The 19,863-nt window shown below is 38.5% G+C and overlaps 1 protein-coding gene across 5 annotated transcripts in view; it reads right to left on the bottom strand.

Annotated features, from left to right (window-relative positions):
* drp2 (dystrophin related protein 2) overlaps window positions 1–19,863 on the bottom strand; it is a 171,481-nt gene that overhangs the window by 36,855 nt on the left and 114,763 nt on the right. For all 5 annotated transcript variants that reach the window (XR_013295678.1, XM_077578695.1, XM_077578698.1 and 2 more), the window contains 7 exons: window positions 19,328–19,439; window positions 18,424–18,580; window positions 15,010–15,156; window positions 11,130–11,208; window positions 6,746–6,806; window positions 5,169–5,230; window positions 2,691–2,765 (listed from right to left, as the gene is read on the bottom strand). Coding sequence is in view for 4 of the 5 variants with exons in the window: in XM_077578695.1 (XP_077434821.1) it covers window positions 2,691–2,765; window positions 5,169–5,230; window positions 6,746–6,806; window positions 11,130–11,208; window positions 15,010–15,156; window positions 18,424–18,580; window positions 19,328–19,439 (693 nt within the window). In the remaining variant the exon portion in view is untranslated. The remainder of the gene's footprint in view (window positions 1–2,690; window positions 2,766–5,168; window positions 5,231–6,745; window positions 6,807–11,129; window positions 11,209–15,009; window positions 15,157–18,423; window positions 18,581–19,327; window positions 19,440–19,863) is intronic.

Genomic DNA, 19,863 nt, shown 5'->3' with positions numbered 1-19,863 from the left:
GTGAATGCGGAAAGTGCAGATGGAGTAGACGCCGGCTGAAGGTTAATGGAGGTCAAAGCGTTGAGCGAAAGAGGACGTCACAACTCAAGATGCCATTAAATGAGCATTATGGCATTACCGTCTCCGCTATCCTAATGATTCACGGCACATAACCAGGAAGTGCATATCATTTATAATGTATGGATTCCTGTTCAAGGAATGCACTCGGCAGTCACTACATTAGCCAGACCTGTACTTCTTACTCACCCCTAGAGGTACGCGAGCTGTACTTTGGGAGTCAGCAAAAAAAAAATGTGCAGAGGTTAGGCACTCCTTTTTAGGGCACTCTGATAGCCAAACTGCACATTTGGAAACTGCTATGAAGGTCAAAAAGATCAGAGTGAAACCCTGTACAGAATTTCTGAATGCTTTCAAAGTTAGCATGCTATGCTAAGTTCGGTGCCTAGCCACTAGATAGGTGGTCTCACCAACGTGGTCCACACGAGCTGCCCGCGGGGCTGTAGAAATAGCTTACAAGTAATGGGACATTGTGATTTCCCAGGAATGTAGAAGTGATTTATAAAGAGATATGTATAAAGATAATTATCCATTTCCGAATTATTACGAAAAATCATGAATATGATCTTCTTTTCATAAATGAATCGTTCATTTTTAATAATAACGCAATAATATTAAAGGTCATTTGCAGCTGGACCTCATAAAGTAACTTGTAATCAGTAATCAGATTACTTTCCCAGAGAGGAACAGCTAAAGATTGTTTCTAGTCGACTGTAATGTGATGTGATGAAGACACGTTTATGAGTGTTGTTGTGGTTACAGCTGGCAGGATGGATTTTCAAATTAATTTTTTTTTTTTAAAAGAAATTATTGAACACATGCGATTTACAATTGGGCACAAGAGTCATATTTCTCCTTGCCCATTAGCTTCAGCAAGCCTTAATCACACGCACAGACAGCAAGCAACATTATAAATGCAACTTTGCGACACAAGGAATGAGCGTGATGAATCTGTCTGGCCGCTGCAAAAAGTAATGACGCCACCGTATTTTTAATGCATCATCCCCGGGAGCGCCGATGCTATCTCCTCTCGGATAACACCTCCATTTAGAAGCCTTACTCCTCTTGAGAAACGGCTTGGGAGTGAAAGATGTTCTGGCCGAGTAACGAGGGCTTTGACCCTGAAGCGGAACATATTCTCGGCTTAACCACGCAGCACAAACTGATTACCTGCTCCTCTCCAAGTCAAATAGAGCAATTAATGGCTCTAATTACCTGCTACTAAGGAACCGGGGAACGTTAGGAGGGAATTCATTGGCTCTTGACTTTTAATGCATAGCGCTATGCATATAATACTGTAGAGTGCCGACTCTCCAAGAAACAAAGTGGGGCAATGATTCCGAATGACAAACTCTCAGTGCCGATGGTTACGTCGTATATCTCGTTCTATAGAAGAGGTTGTCATAGTGGGTTAGTGATGCTACAGGATAAAAATATATATCACTTAACCCATTCCGAACCACAACGGACCCGAAAATGATTCAGATCCCTGTGCGTCTTTCTTCAATACCTGCGAGTGTGTTCAACTAAACAGCTAGCATGCTAACCACTACACATGAATGTTATTCTACTCCCCACTTCTCCGTTTTTAGGCCAGAGCACAGAGGCTGTAACGTTGTAGTACATATGCCAGGCCTGAGGGGGCGCTGTAATGCTGTCACCAACAACAGAGAATAAGAACCCCGTGCGACGTAAATGAGTTTGCTCAAAACGAATTTTGTCTTGTTGTTCGTAGTGTTAGCACTTTGTCAGGCGAGAATTGAGACGAATCTCTGGAGAGACTTGTATGTGTTGTACACACAGCGTTTTCAAACGTATTCTCTCGGAGACTCGGTTTAAAAAATGATCATGAACATAGAAACGATAAATAGCGGGTACTTGTAAACTCATTTCCGTCTGGGAGGATTAGTATTAGCATTCTTTTAGTAATTTTAGTAAACAACTTTTTCTTTTCTTTACAGTACTTTGCTTTTAAGCGTCTTAAATAATTTTGCCTTTAAATGTTGTATATTAACTCAACATCAAGCTATCTTGTGTATGAAATATGCTATAAAAATAAAGTTGCCTTGCATGTTTTTGAAGAAAAAGCCGACTGCAAGCCATCGTTCAACACCAAATTATGCCAAGCTTGACTTAGTTAGCTGCCAACAATGAATACTTTAATAAACAGAAGGTCCAATTCACCTGCTTATCCACCACTGTATATTCTTTATCTTCTGTGAAGAACGACTAATATTACTCCCTTCTGAAGAGCTGAGGACATTATACCAGTTTGTCTGTATTTTGCTGCCCCCGTGTGGCCAAGAGGCGCACACCAAGGAAGGAGCAGCACAATGTACATTGAACTAAAGCAACAAATGTGACAAACACTGTTCTATTTTTATACATTACTGTATGTTTTTATAATGTTAAATATTATAGAATGCTATTTTTTCTTATTAAAACACAATACGACCATTTTGTTGAGGCTGAAAGAGATGAATTGTAATTCCATTTATTTCAGTGAAGAACGATGATTTGAGATAGGAGTGTTTTGAGTTAAGAATTAAACTCGCATCTGAAGGCGCCACTGTCGTTGCTTTCCGCTACGTTTGTTCCGTGCTGTGCCGTCAAGCATTGAGAGCGTAACTTACATCTGAGCGCCTTTTGAACCCGCCGCAGCTTCATGGCCGTTCTGTACGCCGAGAACTTGATGTTGTTCAAATCCGCTGACGGGGGGGGGGGAGACAAAAACACAAATGGATGTTTGTCATCATAGCCGTGCAAGATGCCACAAGTCGTTATCTTGCCGCGTTCTGTTTCCGTGCGGCTCTCTTCTTTTTTGTCAAATAAGGTTAACATCACCGACGCCTGACGTCGTTTAATTACAGTTAATTAAAGGTTAAGCGAAAGGCAATCAGCGCAGCAGCGATGTGGTCCCTGAGTTTTTTTTTTTTTTTTTTTTTAACCGACAACAAAAGGCTCCTTAATGAGATGCGTGACAGCTTGCGCCCTCACGGCTAAAAGCCTCAAGGTGACGTGATGACGGTGGAGGTGCGTGACTCAACTGTGTCCCCTCTCACCGCTTGCGTTTATACACAGAAGAACATAAATAGCGGGTGCACAGAAATCATATTTCATTTGACAATACAATACTGTACAGTATACTAAAAAAAAACTGACGTGCCAAAATTCACATTAAAAACATACTGTACAGTATTTCCTTGTATAGCAGTGGGACGTTTATTTAGGCAAGTCACTGGGAATTCATTTACGAGAGGCAAGGCATTTATGTGGCTTAAGAAAGTACCAGGTGTGTAATAAAGTTAAGGAATGTATTTATGCAACTGGGGTGCGAGGGAGTGAATAATATGAACGAATAAAGATTGAAAACCAATCAAGCAGAGCTGAGCAAAACCGTCCTTTCAGCAAGCCACCTTTTCCAGGAGCGCTTCCCATATTTTCGGTGAGTGTTTATGACGCGAAGCCTCACGGACTGAGGAGGACCGTCTGTCCTGAGCCGGTTCGACGGACGTAAACCTGCCTCATTCGGTGCTCAGTCCGTGTATTTCTTCCAGGCTTGGCGTCATAAAGCATTCGCCAAAATGCGGAAGCACGCGCCGAAAGGTGAGCATCTGTCAATAGCGCACCAAAGTGACAAAAGGTGTTGCCCAGCTCTGCAATAAAGTCTATAAGGGGTTAAAAACGATGCTCTTTTCTGATTTTAAATGTTGTACTTTACTTTTACAGTATGTCGAGCATATTAAATTACATTGTACTTTATATGAAATGCATTATGAATTTGTGATTTGAGTGTTTTTTCTTTTCTTTCTTTTTTTACAACCCTGAGCAGGTACTACTTAGGTACAAGTAAAGGTCTAAAATGTGAAAAATTTCCATTTGTTATTAAGACCCCTATATAATAACCCCCCCCCCCAACCACACACACACACACACACACGCACGCACACACACACACACACACACACACACACACAAAAAAGAAGATTTTACAGCACTTCCCTTTCAGACTTCCAGTTGCACATAAACAAAATGTGGTAAACCAAAAATAATTTTACCCCATTCTCCTTAAAAATAAGAATATAATATATGCTAGTTTAACACTTTTTCTTCATGTCCAAATGACGTACAGTGTTTATTAAAATAAATGTATTTTTCTAATGTATTTAATGATATATAATATATCTTATGGGGAAAAAATAAAGGCAGCTCATAAAAATAATACATCATATAATTAGAGCTTTTTAATCAGAATAATCACATCTTAGTATTTTGATTAATCACGATTAATCGCTTAATTAAAATGGCTTTTTTTTTATCAACATTTTTGCCCGTACCTGTAAGTAAGTGTTTTTTCCACATTTAATATTTTGAGGATGTCTTCAAAAAATTGTATCCACTGCACATGCTCATCCTCCTCTTTTTTTTAACTCTTTGACTGCCAGACGTTTTCAGAAAAGGGATGCCGTGGGTGCCAGCCGATTTAAGCATTTTGACTGATCTTTTGACTGATCTTTCAAGGTCCACAGAAAATTATGTGTTTGGACTATGGAAATACACATACTACCAAATGAAAGATTGTACTCTCATCTTTCATCAGAAAAAAAAGTTTGTTTCTACCTTATTCCGTTTTTCAGTAATCAACAATAGAAAATGGTTAGTTTCACCTCAGTTTTGAAACAAACGTCTTTTAACGTCTTTGGCACTCCTCCATAGGATTTTACTTAACGTTATTTAACGTTTTTGGCAGTCAAAGAGTTAATCAGTTAATTAATTACTTGCATAATTTAAAATGAGAAAAAAATGACCCCAAAAATTTGACATGAACAAATATTCTGATTGTCATACAAAAACATTCATTAAATGCTTTACTTGCATGTAGTCATGTTTATTGCTCAAACACAACCTATACGGCTACCTTTAACGCAGCCGTCCACTGTCAAGCTAAAGGATCATCATAATCGGTGTTGATACATGATTAATGCGATCAATTTGGCACTCACCGAGCTGGAAAAAAATACAGTCATAATGTGAATCAAATCTAAACAGAAAGATCGAGTGTATTCAATAAGAAAGATAACGTTATCGTGGCAGTGCAGCACGTTTCTCACCAAGTGCTTGGTACAGTTCTGTCATCTTTGGGTGGTCCCAGCATGTGGTCTGCGCCTGATGGCTGCCGAAAAGCACAAGAAATGCGCATTTCAAACATTCATGTCGCGCGTTTAATAAGCAAAGGCAAGACTAAGCGTTTCCCATTAAAAAAGTGGAACTACACAAAAGTGACAAAAACAATTAAAGCAAGGCAGAGCAATTAAAAAGTTTTTTTTTTTTCTAAAACACAAGTTTGTTTGTTTGTTTTTTTTAACAGGAGGCTCAGATTTGAAGAGAGTTGGCACCGTCTCATGTCTTCGCTCTCTCCGGGCAATTTATTCCACATTTGAAGGGTATTAAAAGTGAAGACAGCTCTGCTGCCTTTTTGTTGTAGGCACGGAGGCCGCTAGGTCAACTTAGAAAAAAAAAAAAAAAAAAAGACAGAGAAAAAGCTCCTGAAGGTTGTGTTGCAAATGATACATATAAATATTCATTACCGGGAGCATAACAAACAACACCGACGAAGACGTACAAAAGAAGCAGCGGCACTCAAAAGGCGGTCGCGTATTGACAACATACTGGAACTTCATAAACATTCGAGTGCTCACGCAGACGGAGCAATAGATTTCCTCGCTTAATCCTTTATTGATCTATTTTTTAATGGCAATTTAAACTACGACTCAGATACACCGATTTCACAATTTAAGAAGGATGAAAAAAACAAACATTTTTTACAAGGACAAACATGCTCATATTTAATAGACGCATGAGAGGAAAATATAAGTCACGTCCGAGTCATGCACTATGCAACACTGCCAAATTCGATTTCATTATTTGTTTATTGCAATTTCTTGCTGCTTTTGTGTGTTGGATCCAATTTCACTCTTATACCAAGTAAGTGTAATTTATTGGCTAGATATAGAAATCATATATATATATATAAATAAATAAATAAATATATATATATATATATATATATATATATATATATATATATATATATATATATATAAATAAATAAATATATATATATATAAAAATAAATAAATAAATAAATATATATATATATATATATATATATATATATATATATATATATATATATATATATATATATAAATAAATATATACAAATAAATATATATATATATATATCACTGTAATATACACAATTTCATGCCCCCAAAAATCGTCAGATTTAAGTGATCAGGTCACAATCACATCATTTTTTTAATGAGGAATGAGTAAAAACTGGTTTCGGCATGCTTGTTTTCTTGGCCCGCAGGTCCCCATATGTAGTTTTGTACTTTTGAAACCATCATTTATTGTAAACTATTTTTGGCAGGCGCCATTTTGAGAACCACCACTGAGACGCTCGCACTGCTCCAACGCGGTCATTGTGGACCAGTGAAGAACAAACACAATTGGCTTCAAACAACAGTGGGCTTGACAGCGATCCATGACTTTCAAGTCATTCGACCAAAAATGAAAAACAAAACGCCCCGCCCTGCCTTCTCCTTTATTTCTTATTTTTGGGCTGCTTGTGTTGCCAGGGATAAACACAAACCGTAGCGAGTGACCGTGATGTTGCACTTACTTGATGTAATATGGCACTTTGTTTGGGGAGATGGCACGCTCCCATGGTATCTGCACTGAACCTGCTCACACACACACACACACACACACAGAGGAAATATATACAGCGGGATAAGCTCGCCATGCGTGAAAAGCCAGAGCGCACAATGGCCTCTGTGACATCGTGCCCAGACAGTGTTGTCCATTCAGACCTTATTAACGGGGCGGCTCGGGCGTGGCCAGACAAAGGACAAAAAGATAGCATTGTGTTTGTTTGGCGCGGCCAAATAGGGGGAAGAGGAGTGAGGAGGGTGACCGTGCGTTGCATTCCCAGCAACGAACCTCAGTGGGCTTGTAAGCGACATTTGTTATTTCAGCAATGCCATTGTGGACCTTTATAGCAATGCAAACAGAAGCCAGTGTTATTGCATCAGGATGATGCCGAATAGGTTCAATCTTGAAAGTTTTAGTCAGTTATGGGTGTTTTTTAGCATTTTATGCAAATTCAATTAAATCATTAATTGGTTACATGAAATAAGACATCAGATATTATATTTAATGTTTATCAGCATCCTTGAAGATTTTTTTTTACTTTTTTAAAAATTATGTACTTATTTTAGTTGTGTTATTATTATTATTAATATTATCATGAATTTTTATTTATTTATTTTTTCACTATATTATCTGTGACTTTGAATGTGTGTGGCTTTATAAGGCCACACACAGCCTGGTGAGTGACGTGTGCGTCAGCAACTGCAGTTACGTTGCGGAAAAATGATCCCTGCAAAGCGTTTTGTGGCGCCATCAGGTGGCATCTTTGTGCCATGGAAACAATTGGAAGTGAGTTTAGGAGCTTCGTTTGGACAAAAGTAGTTATTTGCTGTCATTTTGTAGCACTTATACGAAACTGTGAATCCCCAAATTACTGAAATGTTGATCTTATTCAAATTTACTCATAAACGTATTACTCTGTGTGAACATTTTGCTGTATGATTGACAACAGGTAGATTCACAACCCAATGATATACCTTCTGCTATCGAGTGTAAAAGCATGTAATTGTTCCGTCTATCACTATACATCAATGGCATAGACAGACGAGCAAAGTTATTGGCTTATTTGTAGTAAATAAATCCAAATTTTTGGACCAAGGAAGTAAAATCCGCTTGATTTGCACAGATAATGTATCAAAAATTGTGCTCAGTCAGAAGGAGTTGTATCTTCCCACAAAGTTCCAACATGGTCAGAAAATGTGCAAAGAATGAAATTAATGTATTTGAATCCAAGCATTAAAATGGGGAAGAATATTCCATGTCAGCTGGGGCGTCTTTGTGCCCGTCTCAGTCACAGCCGTGAACGTCACGCTCGAGTTCACCTTGGCAGCCAAACAGAAGACAAACTGTTGAAGACCTCAGCTGTGTGTGTGTGTGTGTGTGTGTGTGTGTGTGTGTTTGTCCGCACTTTAAAAGTGAGCAAAGGCAAGAAAAAGGGGCAGCGAGCCAAGAATGTGCATCAGTTTTAGCGAGGCCTAAGGTGCTAAGAAAAATCATGAAGATCCAGTTCAACGTTGTAAGTAGAAATCGATTGTTATTATTTTCAAAACACAACTTGAGTGATTCTAATGTGTGTTTGTTCAAACCCCACCCCCCTCCCCCCTCCCCCCTCCAGTTGATGCAGCTCGAAGCAACTTTGACCAGTTTGGCCCATAGAGCATTTACAGTATCAACAGTCCTGAATTAATTGTTGTATTAATGTAGCCGTGTTTTTTTTTTTTTTTTTAAATAGAAGCCTGAACAAAAAGACAAAACTAACTTTCTTTCCAGTTATTTTTCCCCTTTTTTTTATTTTATTTTTTTTTACTTTTCCTATGCTTCTGAAGTTTTTCTAAAAAGCGGTTTGAGAAAAATGTATTTTCTAAATGCCATTAATTTAACCCATTTAAAAATTGCTTAATTTATTTATTGTAAATTAAACTGGAAGGAGGGGGGGCACATATACATTTAAATGTGTTTTTGAGCAATTAATTATTCATATAAAATTATTCATAAAATATAAAAATATATTAATCACAGAATGAAACATAAGCAATATGATGAATTAATTTTTCTTTACCTTTTATTCATATATCTCATTAAATAACTGACTAATCAATTTACTGTAAATAAACATTTTAGTAAAATACAGTACTTTATATGTACACATTATATTCAAATTATAAAAATAAAAAAAATCTAAATAATACCATTTTTAAAATGAGTGATTTAGTACTTTTTAAATAAAACCCTTTAAACATATCTCACACATTTGACCTTTAAAAAAAAAAAAAATCGAATTCACAAAGAATCCATCTTATTTGTCTGTTTTTGTTGCGTGCAAAAGTTGACTCATCTCTGGTTTCTGACTAATCGATTTACTGTAAATAAACATTTTAGTAAAATACAGTACTTTATATGTACACATTATATTCAAATTATAAAAAAAAATATTAAATCTAAATAATACCATTTTTAAAATGAGTGATTTAGTACTTTTTAAATAAAACCCTTTAAACATATCTCACACATTTGACCTTTAAAAAAAAAAAAATCGAATTCACAAAGAATCCATCTTATTTGTCTGTTTTTGTTGCGTGCAAAAGTTGACTCATCTCTGGTTTCTGACTAATCGATTTACTGTAAATAAACATTTTAGTAAAATACAGTACTTTATATGTACACATTATATTCAAATTATAAAAATAAAAAAATAATCTAAATAATACCATTTTTAAAATGAGTGATTTAGTACTTTTTAAATAAAACCCTTTAAACATATCTGACACATTTGACCTTTAAAAAAAAAAAATCGAATTCACAAAGAATCCATCTTATTTGTCTGTTTTTGTTGCGTGCAAAAGTTGACTCATCTCTGGTTTCTGACTAATCGATTTACTGTAAATAAACATTTTAGTAAAATACAGTACTTTATATGTACACATTATATTCAAATTATAAAAATAAAAAAATAATCTAAATAATACCATTTTTAAAATGAGTGATTTAGTACTTTTTAAATAAAACCCTTTAAACATATCTCACACATTTGACCTTTAAAAAAAAAAAATCGAATTCACAAAGAATCCATCTTGTTTGTCTGTTTTTGTTGCGTGCAAAAGTTGACTCCTCTCTGGTTTCAACAGTAATGACTGTAGTGTCTTCCATTTTCTATCTATCCTGACATGTTGGCATCATAACAAAAGCTCCACTGTGGCCGACGTCTCGGCACGGTGCGGCGGGCTGAGCATCGCTGCTATTTACACCGGCAGCGATGGCATCTGTGAGCCAGCATGACGGCAGTGAAAAGACTCCCGCTCAGTCACCCCATTACGCGTCATCACAGTCGAAACCGGGCAAAGTAAATCACAATTTTCGGCTTCCCCGCAGCCTGTCGGTGACGTCCGCACAGCGGCGGCTCAAAAAAAGAGACAAAATTTATTATTATTTTTAAACCCAACCCAGCTGCGCTCAAGTGAGAGCAATGAGGTATGTGATGAGCGGCGGCGGGGAGGCTTCTCGCAACATGAAGACAGACCAAGTCAGCTTGCCGGCTACGGCTTCACCCAAAATACACAACATCGATGGGACCGTTTACACGCCAACGTCAAGTATGCAAAATGGAGACGAGCATTTGAGGATGTTGCCTTCCGGCAATTTTGCTTCATTTATTGTTTTTTATCGAGCATTTCGTATAGTTCAGTAGTTCACCGTTTATTTTCATGCAGGGCGATAGCGGCATACGTTGTGTTACGTGGAGTTTTGCCGTATATTTACGAATCAAAAAAGCTATCTAGTTTTATACGAGTAAATTGTGTTCTACGGGGTCGCCGCTGTGGAGTGATGTCACATTGTAGTGAAGTCGGGGTACGCAAGTGGAATTTCCGAGTTCAAAGGGGGCGTTCCCAAACACACATGCTGGTTCGAAGTCGGAAAAGTCAAGTCAAGTTTGAAGTCGGAAAAGTCAGACTGCAGCATAAATGGCCTCTCATGTTGTTCGAGTTAAAGCTGGTTAATTCGGGAAATTTGATTTTGAATCACTACTGCCGCATGTGGCCGAAAAATGAAACTGCATACTCCTTTTATTTATATATATACTGTATATATATATATATATATATATATATATATATATATATATATATATATATCTAAACTTTTCAAGGTTTGTTCTACCCCCCCCCCCCCCCCCCATTTTGTGTTTTGAGATTTTCCTTGCCCTTGTGAAGCCCTTACAAATACAAATACATTTGACTTGACCTTGACTTGACATAGAGATGTTTGTTTACCAATCTGAGCATCTGAGTTTTGGCCACCGGGAAGTACAGTACGTCGTGTCACATCATGACGAAAAGGCCTTTTGGTCTCTGACTTACTCGAAAGGAAGTGCTGCGACCCCGGGCCGAAGTCTCGGTGTGCGTCCTGGAGTTGTTTTAGCCTCTCCTCAATGGAAGCCTGAGAAGACACACAAAACAACACTTGGCGTTAAACCAAAGGGAATAACGCCGCGCGCGTGTCACTCGAACCCTCACAATGGCAGCGCGTACTTGCGCAACACCTGCTTCTCCTCGAACAGTGAAGCGTGGAATATAAATGATGCCTTTTGCGTTTCCTCTCCTGAAGGACTTTGATGAGCCTTTAAAGAGCATCAGGTGAGACACGGATCACGGAATCAGAAATCGCGGCGGAACCAGATCAGCGATTCCTCCGGCAGAAAGTGTGGAAGGGGATGAAAGGAAATGTCCGCCGGATGAAGGGTATCGCCCGCCCGCATGCGTTGCATCCATAACCACGAAGACAAAACCACGGCGGGATGACACGGTTAAGTTTGCGATCAGCCCTGTAGGAGCATTTCGCTTCAGTGATCTTTCCCCTGACATGGGACTTTGTGTGTCCTCTCCTTGTTTGGATGAAATATATTGGATAAGACACAGAAATGACGCCGCTGCTGCCAGCAGGGTGTTGAAACACATCCCGCAAACATTGGGAGGTAAATCCAATCCCGGTGATTCGCTCAGGAGCCTCCGAGAAAGGAAGACCAGCGAGAGGCCTTGAAATATGAACGCAAAAGGCAGTGAGTGACTCACAGGCACATACTTTCAAGGTTATTTCTCAGGGCGTCCTCGAAAATGAACTGCTACGATGTAACTAATTGCTGCCGAGCCCAATGTGATGTGCGGCGCTCCGGCAATTTGAGCGGCCATAAGGAAGACAAATGCCGACATTAGCCCGGATCGACAAATATTAGCAAATCAAATTTGGACATCCATTCTCGCTGAGAGCGGGGCGGCCAAAATCAACACGGTGGAGGAAGTTGGGCGGGGTTTAGCGCTGGCAGGTTTTTGATGAAGATGGAAATAGTTCTGGCGGACGGCGTCAAAATCAACAGTTTATCTGAAAGTGTGTTACGCCACAGAAGGATCAAACTGTGCAATAATGCAGGGATGTGATTTGACCAAAGTGAAATGATCTGAAAATTTAGCCGGGGGTCTGGGGGCCGCTGGCACCCAGCTAGGTCCAGGGCAGTGCCCTGGTGGGGGGACAAGAGGGGCAAAGCCCCCCGGAGCTCATGGGTTTTCCGTGTTTTTAAGTACTTTCAATGCACTCACATGACAAAGAAATAGACAAAACAACAGCATCAATTTTCAATGTATATTGAACTATCCCATATAAAATGGCAGTTTTAGTCAACTCGAAATCAGTCACATTCAAAAACATTGGACTGCCTTTGCTTTTAAAAACTATCACTGAGAATATCATCATATCTAACTAATGTGATTACTAAGTTAACACATAAATAATGTTGAAGAGTTCAAATTTCATGAACAAATAATTGTATCATGACCAAATGAAAAGTAACTCATATTAGAGCATACCACAAATGTCTTTGTTATAGCAGAAGATGTTATCTGTCGGAGTCATGTGCATACACAATGAACTACTAAAAAAAAAAAAAAAAATCAGATTTTTTTGGGGGGGGGGGGCATAAATAAAGCGGAATTCCGCGAATTAGCGGAAAAATCACATCCCTGAAATGTTACAGTGGCGTCATGATGGTGCAAAAAGAAAAAAAAAGATACAGTACGTCCCAAGTCACACAATTTAGGAGTCTTAGAAAAATCTGCCGGAAGTTCGATGGGTTAGTGACTGGCACGTCGCGCTTCTCTGTTCAGAAATTCGGTTTTGGAAAAGTCAGCAGTCCAGCCAGTCAACTGGGACTCTAATGAGGACAAGTGGAGACAAAAATGGATGGATGGATTGAAATTTATCCCATACTTCACAAAAATAGGGCAACTGAACCAAAGCCACACGAGACTTTTTGCTAATTTTTTGACACTTAAGATCTGCCACTATCATAAAGATGGACTCATGACACACATTTAAAAATAATCATTTATTGATTTTTTTTCTTTAATTTATTTTGATCGTTCATTTAATTTAATAATGTGCAGTTCAAAAAAGTTTTATGATGGTGAAAGCTTGATTAAGGAGTGGATGAATTACATTTTAATGGCATTCTGGAGGATATACTTGAGATTTCTGGGGAATGCACAGCATTTACTTTAGGGTTCGGTTAGGTCAAATTTGACCTATTTTGACAGTGATCCAAAAATAGCCTAAAAGTCATCTTGCAACCTTTAATGTCATGACTTGTCCTAAAGATTATCATGTTTAACTCACTCGAACCCAAAAACGTATAAATACTTCTTTTTTTTTTTTTTTTTACTTTGTCCTTAACTCCCCAAAAACTTATTTATACTTTTTTTATTTTTTTATGCTAAAGCCTACAGAAGGCTTTGATACAGCTTCTGGCATGAAGAGGTCGCTTAAAGCAATTGTAGCTATTACAAAAAACGGCCAACAAGTGGCAGCAGAGTATAAGAGATTAGCAACAAGCTCTTTTCCCAACAGGTGTGTGAATAATGATGAAACATAGCTATATTCTAATGCTAATTGCTGCAAAACGAAAACAGATACATACCATGTTTTTTATAGCAATTGAACAGTCATTCTGCGGACCTCGCAAAATCTGTCAAAATCCAGTAAAACAGCTGGGAGCGAAGGGGGTTGCTTCAGTGAAAACGGCCGGGAGTGAATGAGTTTTAAAATGTCATTTTTTTGGACAGGTGCTACTAAAATGGATTTTCAATTTACTGGTGTGTGTTAAATCAAGGAAAGTGGTGGGAATCTCAAAATGTACATGTCATAAACGTTACAGGAGATTGTTTAAAGGGTTTAAATGAGAGATTGAAACCGTCTGTGGAATCTTTTAGTCTTTGTGTTTTTAATGGAAAGTGAGACAATGTTCATGAGGTAACTTTTTCGTGATCCCACCACATTTGCACGGGTTCCCACAGAAACATTCACCTATTATGGGTGAATCTCAAAACAGGGAAAGAAAATAGTCAAAATTGACACGGAACGTGCTTGGAAAATGAGCAGTAACGATAAAAAAATTTTTAAAAATAAAATAAAAGAAACCATTACAATACTTGTTCCTTCATAACTTCTCTGGATTTTTACCAAACTTTCCAAATGAGTCAATGACCGCATCACATTTTGTCTTCAAATGAGGTACTAATGGAAAAAAGACGTTTATTATTCTATTTGTAGTGCTGCACTGCACTGAGAAAAGAGAAAAGCTGACAGCTGTTTCTAATCATTCCCCGGTCATTAGCAAAATAAGCTAACACGAGTTTAGCTAATTAAGTGGTTGGTGAGTGCATCAAATATGATCAGTACAGAAATGGTGTGTGTGTGTGTGTGTGTGTGTGCGCAACTCAAGCACGATTTGGAGAGAAAAGCTTTAGAAGAATGGCGGCGTGACCTTGCGTGGCTGCCAGCAATCCAATAAGTTCAAGGCGGAGGACAAAGGCGACCGTTGAAGCAGCCAACTTTACTTGCTTCACTGGATTACGAAACAAGGCCTCCGGTTTAATCTGCTGTGTGTTGTTGTTGTGTCGGCCAACTGATTCACCCGGAACCGTTTCAAGGCCTCCGAGGCGGAGAAACGAAATGAAACGAGGTTGATCGAGGCAACAAGTGCGCGGATGAAACGGGAGAATTGATTTCCAGGAAAAGGCAGAATCGAGAGATAATTCCGGTTTGGTTATGACCTTGTCAGACACATTATTTAAAGTACAGTATATGTAATAAATAAAAAGGGCTTATTGGCTTTAACTGTTGCAAGCCCTGCGGGACACATTCGGTGAAGGTTCGAAGATACTGGCCAACATTGGAACCGACAATCCGTACCTGTAACACTTTCCATCTGTTATTGAGGTGTTCCAGGGCGCGAGCGTTCTCCATGGACAAATGGACGTCGGAAATGGCCAGCTGGTGTGCCAGGTCGTTGATGTGCTTCATTCCCTCCTTCACCTGCGTCAGCTCTTGCTTGAAAAGCTGCAGCAGCACAAGAAGCGGAAGAACTCATTAAAAGCAGCATTTTAAATGTAGATCTCGAGAACGTTTCAAAATGGGACCGGGCGAAAATGGGAATCTTCAGAGCTTTCGCCGCAGCTCTTATTTTTACTACTTACATTTACATGCAGCGCTAATAAAACACGGAGTGTGAACATAGCTTATGGCTGCATATTTATTTATTATTGTGCCAGTTATTTTCCCTCTGTCAGCTGTTTTTAATGCTTGCGGGCATTTGGAGTGCACATCTTAAAAAAACTTGAAAGTTGAGATGAACCTGGAGGAGAAAATCTTTTATACGATATTCATTTGCGATGGGACTGCTTTAACAGCACAGTCACGGTTATTACGCACCTTCCGGGAAGCACATTCAGTGGCTGAGGCAATTTTGCTCACACAAATACTGACACGCCAAACACAGGGATGTGATTTGACCAAAGTGAAATTATCTGAAAATTTAGCCGGGGGTCTGGGGGCCAGGGCAGTGCCCTGGTGGGGGGACAAGGGGGGCGAAGCCCCCCGGAGCTCATGGGTTTTCCGTGTTTTTAAGTACTTTCAATGCACTCACATGACAAAGAAATAGACAAAACAACAGCATAAATTTTCAATGTATATTGAACTATCCCATATAAAATGGCAGTTTTAGTCAACTCAAAATCAGTCACATTCAAAAACATTGGACTGCCTTTGATTTTTAAAAACTATCACTGAGAATATCATCATATCTAACTAATGTGATTACTAAGTTAACACATAAATAATGTTGAAGAGTTCAAATTTCATGAACAAATAATTGTATCATGACCAAATGAAAAGTAACTCATATTAGAGCATACCACAAATGTATTTGTTATAGCAGAAGATGTTATCTGTCGGAGTCATGTGCATACACAATGAAATACAAAAAAAAAAAACTGATTTTTTTTTGGGGGGGAGATAAAAAAAAGCGGAATTCCGCGAATTAGCGGAAAAATCACATCCCTGCAAACAACAACAATTACGCAACATGTAAAATTTCCCCGCATAATAATTATAGAATTTAAAGAAAACCTATACATCACAAAATATGCAGGTAACTTTTAACTAATTCAAACCCCAAAAATGTATAAAATACGTTTTTAATACTTTGTTTTTAACTCCTTAAAATATATTTATACATTTTTTGTGTTTATTTTTATTTTTATGATAGAGCATACAGAATGCTTTGATGCAGCTTCTGACCTGAAGAGTTCGCTTAAAGCAATGGTAGTTATTACAAAAAATGGCCAGTGGTTGGCAGCAGAGTATAAGAGATCAATCAGGGCCACGTTGCAACAAGCTCTTTTTGCCAGTGTTTTTAACGGATTTATGTAGAATGATAAAACTTAAGGTAAAAGCTATATTCTAATGCTAGTTGCTGCAAAACGGAAACAGGTACAAATATTACTTTTTTTTTCCTGATGAAAGAAGAGACTATAATCTTTCTTTTGGTAGGTTCCATGTTTTTATAGCAATAGAACACAATATTCTGGGGGCCTTGCAAAATTAGGCAAAATCCAGTAAAACAGCCGAAGCGAAAAGTGAAAAATGGCTGGGAGTGAATGAGTTAATGATGTAATTTAGCAAAAGTTTAATAAAAAAAAAAAAATCTAAATTAATGTTTGCAAAAAAACCCGTCTATAAAACATTAGATAAAATGTACAAATGAAAAGTTATATCATACACTGGATTAAAAAAACGCCACTATCAGACTAGAAATTTTAATATAGAATCCAGTGATTCTTTTGCATACCACTAGAGGGAGCCCACGCACCCTTAGCCGTTTTCGTACTGCCGTACCACACTTGGTGTAGAAGATTAGTTTCGAATTTGTGCTGAATTTTAGTAGCAGCCTTTTGTTTTTTGCAGAACTCATTCCGCTGACATTTTAAGGCTCACTGACTAATCGTCTCAATTTGAAAAAGATCAACAGTTGATTAGGATCAACTGACGCAGCCCGGCGGCTGATGACAGCGTCTTATTAGTATGCATTGTCACGTCTGCTTTTGTGTGCGTTTCTTTCGCTCGCTGACTGACAAGCTGCCCCAAAGGCGGGAACGAAGCGCGCCGGCGTTGACACAAGTCCACGCTGCCACGTGATTATTGTGCCGTTTTGCCTAATGAAGAGCGGCACGCAATTATAGGCGGCAACGACTCGTCCGTAATGACGGAGCCAATGACCTGCCGCTTGTTTAACAACATCTGCTCTAGCGAGGATTCTAACCCGAGCCGTCGTAGGGCGTCCTCGTCATCATCATGGCGACTAACAACGGTGGGCTCAATTATTCATGAAAACATGAAAACTGCTGTGTTGTAATGGATTAAAAAACACTATTGTGAATGGGGAGGATGTTTTCTTCAAGGCCGAGATGGGATCTTGTCTCACCTGAACAAGGAGGTTTTACCTTTAAGTACCAAGTCAAGTTACTTTTCGGGTCAAATTTGACTCGTTTTTTTTTTTTTAAACACTTGACAACAATAAAATACTCTAAATGCCATTCTTTCACCATCATATTTGCAGAAGTGACACAAAAAAGACAAAAATCAAAGTACAATAGCGCATTTCAAATAAGAGTGATACAATTATCACGTTTTTCAAGACATAGGCAGGCGTTTGGACAATTTATTTTTGTTTGCCTTGACTTACGAGCAAAGATTTAAAGACAGACAATTGCACACTTTGCCTTTAAAACAACCACAAGTAAGTTTAGCTTGATGCTAACAAATTCAAAATTCGCATTTAAAATTTTATTTCACTCTTTAAAATAAAAGAAATGAAAGGGGACAGAAAGAAGTAAAAACGTGTTATATCTGACCCCCAAAAAAAAGTAATGAACACAAAATGAATTGACAACGAGCGGTCAAGACACTTTCAATGTAACAATTCTATAAAATAATTCAACAGCATGTCCTTGTGCTATATATATTTTTTCAGTAATTGTGCTTTTATACATTAAAAAAAGGTAGACTGAGAAGATTTAGCAAATAAGCCATAGACGGGGTAACTAGTCAAGTACAGGATGTGTGTATTTTTCCGGGGGGGGGGGGTTCTCGGGGGAGTTTGAAACTGTCTGTGTTTCCAGTTGCAGAGTTGGCGGGATTATCTTAATCGAGACGACGAATTCCCCCTCATGTAAACTTCATTTCCATCTGAGGTTCGAGATAAGGGTGTGTGTGCAGCGGAGAGATAAAAATGAAATAAAGATGGCCGAGTGGTGCGTTTTTATTGACCTTGGTGGCGTCTATGTGGTCCTGCAGGGAGTCGATGAAGAGGTCTCCCACGGGCTCCCAGGCGTCCCGCACCCCCTCGGCCTGCTCCAGGGCCACCGCCAGCTCCTCCATCACCGCCTGGATCTGGAGGAGGCGCTCTAAAGTCCTCTCCATGTGCCTGAGGGTTTGGAAACAACACAAGTAGCGTAAAGACGTTTCCATTTTCCAGTTTTGCTCATTGGCAGATTTCAAATGGCTGCAGTGATTGAGATATAGAGAAATGTCTTTAGTGTTGCTAATGCTAATTTCCGTTAGCACCGTGTATGGCTTTTCTCATTGGATGTAAGCATTAAGCTGGGGATTTTTTGTTATTAAAGTACATGGTGTGGATAGACATTTTGGTGTCAAAAAATTCAGTCAGTCTTGATACAATAAACGTCAAATGGGAGTGAAGTAAGCATGCGTCACCTCTGATTGGTCTCCCATTTTCCTAGACAGTGAGAGGGTGGGAAGTGAGAACAGACGCCAAAGTGTCTTTTCAAGTGTTTAAAATTGTTCAAAGCGTGATATTTTTTTTAAAAGGTTTTTGTCTGGTCTCTCTGCATTTTGAACTTTTAGCTATCAGAGCTCAGTCTGGAACTTATTTTCCGCTATAAACAGGGCTTCACTGTATTATACTAATATGCTGTGAGGTATTTTTCTTTGGCTGACATTTTATGGAAAATGCGTTTTTTTTAGTGTTATTGTTTTCTAAATAAATGACACAAGTTCAGACTTGCTCAAAACTACCAATTATGGAGTTTTAATTCAAAATGGAGTTTTAATCTGTAATAGGTTTGGCAGCATTACATTTACAAGTAGTGTTATTTGACCTTCTTTTTTTAAAAAAAAAAAAAAAAAAAAACGATAAGAAATAAGCAGTGACCTATGTCGGTCCACACAACGGGCCGTCAGCTTCTCCCACAGGTCGCTCGCCACGTTGGCCTGCTTCCACACCGAGCGGCTCACGTTTAGGATTCGCTGGCGGGGGGACACCTCTGCAGAGAAGGGACAACGGCTAAATATCATCTCAAAAATAATAATAATAATAATGTGTATCACACTCTTTGGTGTGTTATACCCTTTTTTGATGCTTTTAGTTTCAAATAATTAAAAATACAGGTTTTTTTATGTTGCAAGTTGTATTTGCCATGGCTTCTATCAGTCTTGGCATAAACAATATATAAAAATAACAAGAAAGGATTTAGAGGGAAGGAGACAGTACAAATTATAGAGAATAAACAAAACAAACTGAACTGTGTGATCTGCGGCAGGCACTAAGTCGCGACCCACTTTTATAAAAGTTCAGAACACAGAAAATATATTGTTCAAAAAAGTCCTTCGTAAACATGATATTTTCTAACATAACGATATTAATGTTTACAGGTGCAAAGTTGAAAGAAAGCAAGGATGAACACGACA

Source organism: Vanacampus margaritifer, chromosome 10 (genome assembly GCF_051991255.1).
Source record: "Vanacampus margaritifer isolate UIUO_Vmar chromosome 10, RoL_Vmar_1.0, whole genome shotgun sequence".
Taxonomy (NCBI): domain Eukaryota; kingdom Metazoa; phylum Chordata; class Actinopteri; order Syngnathiformes; family Syngnathidae; genus Vanacampus; species Vanacampus margaritifer.
The sequence above is the reverse complement of the archived record's forward strand: the minus strand, read 5'-3'. Positions and strand labels throughout refer to the sequence as shown.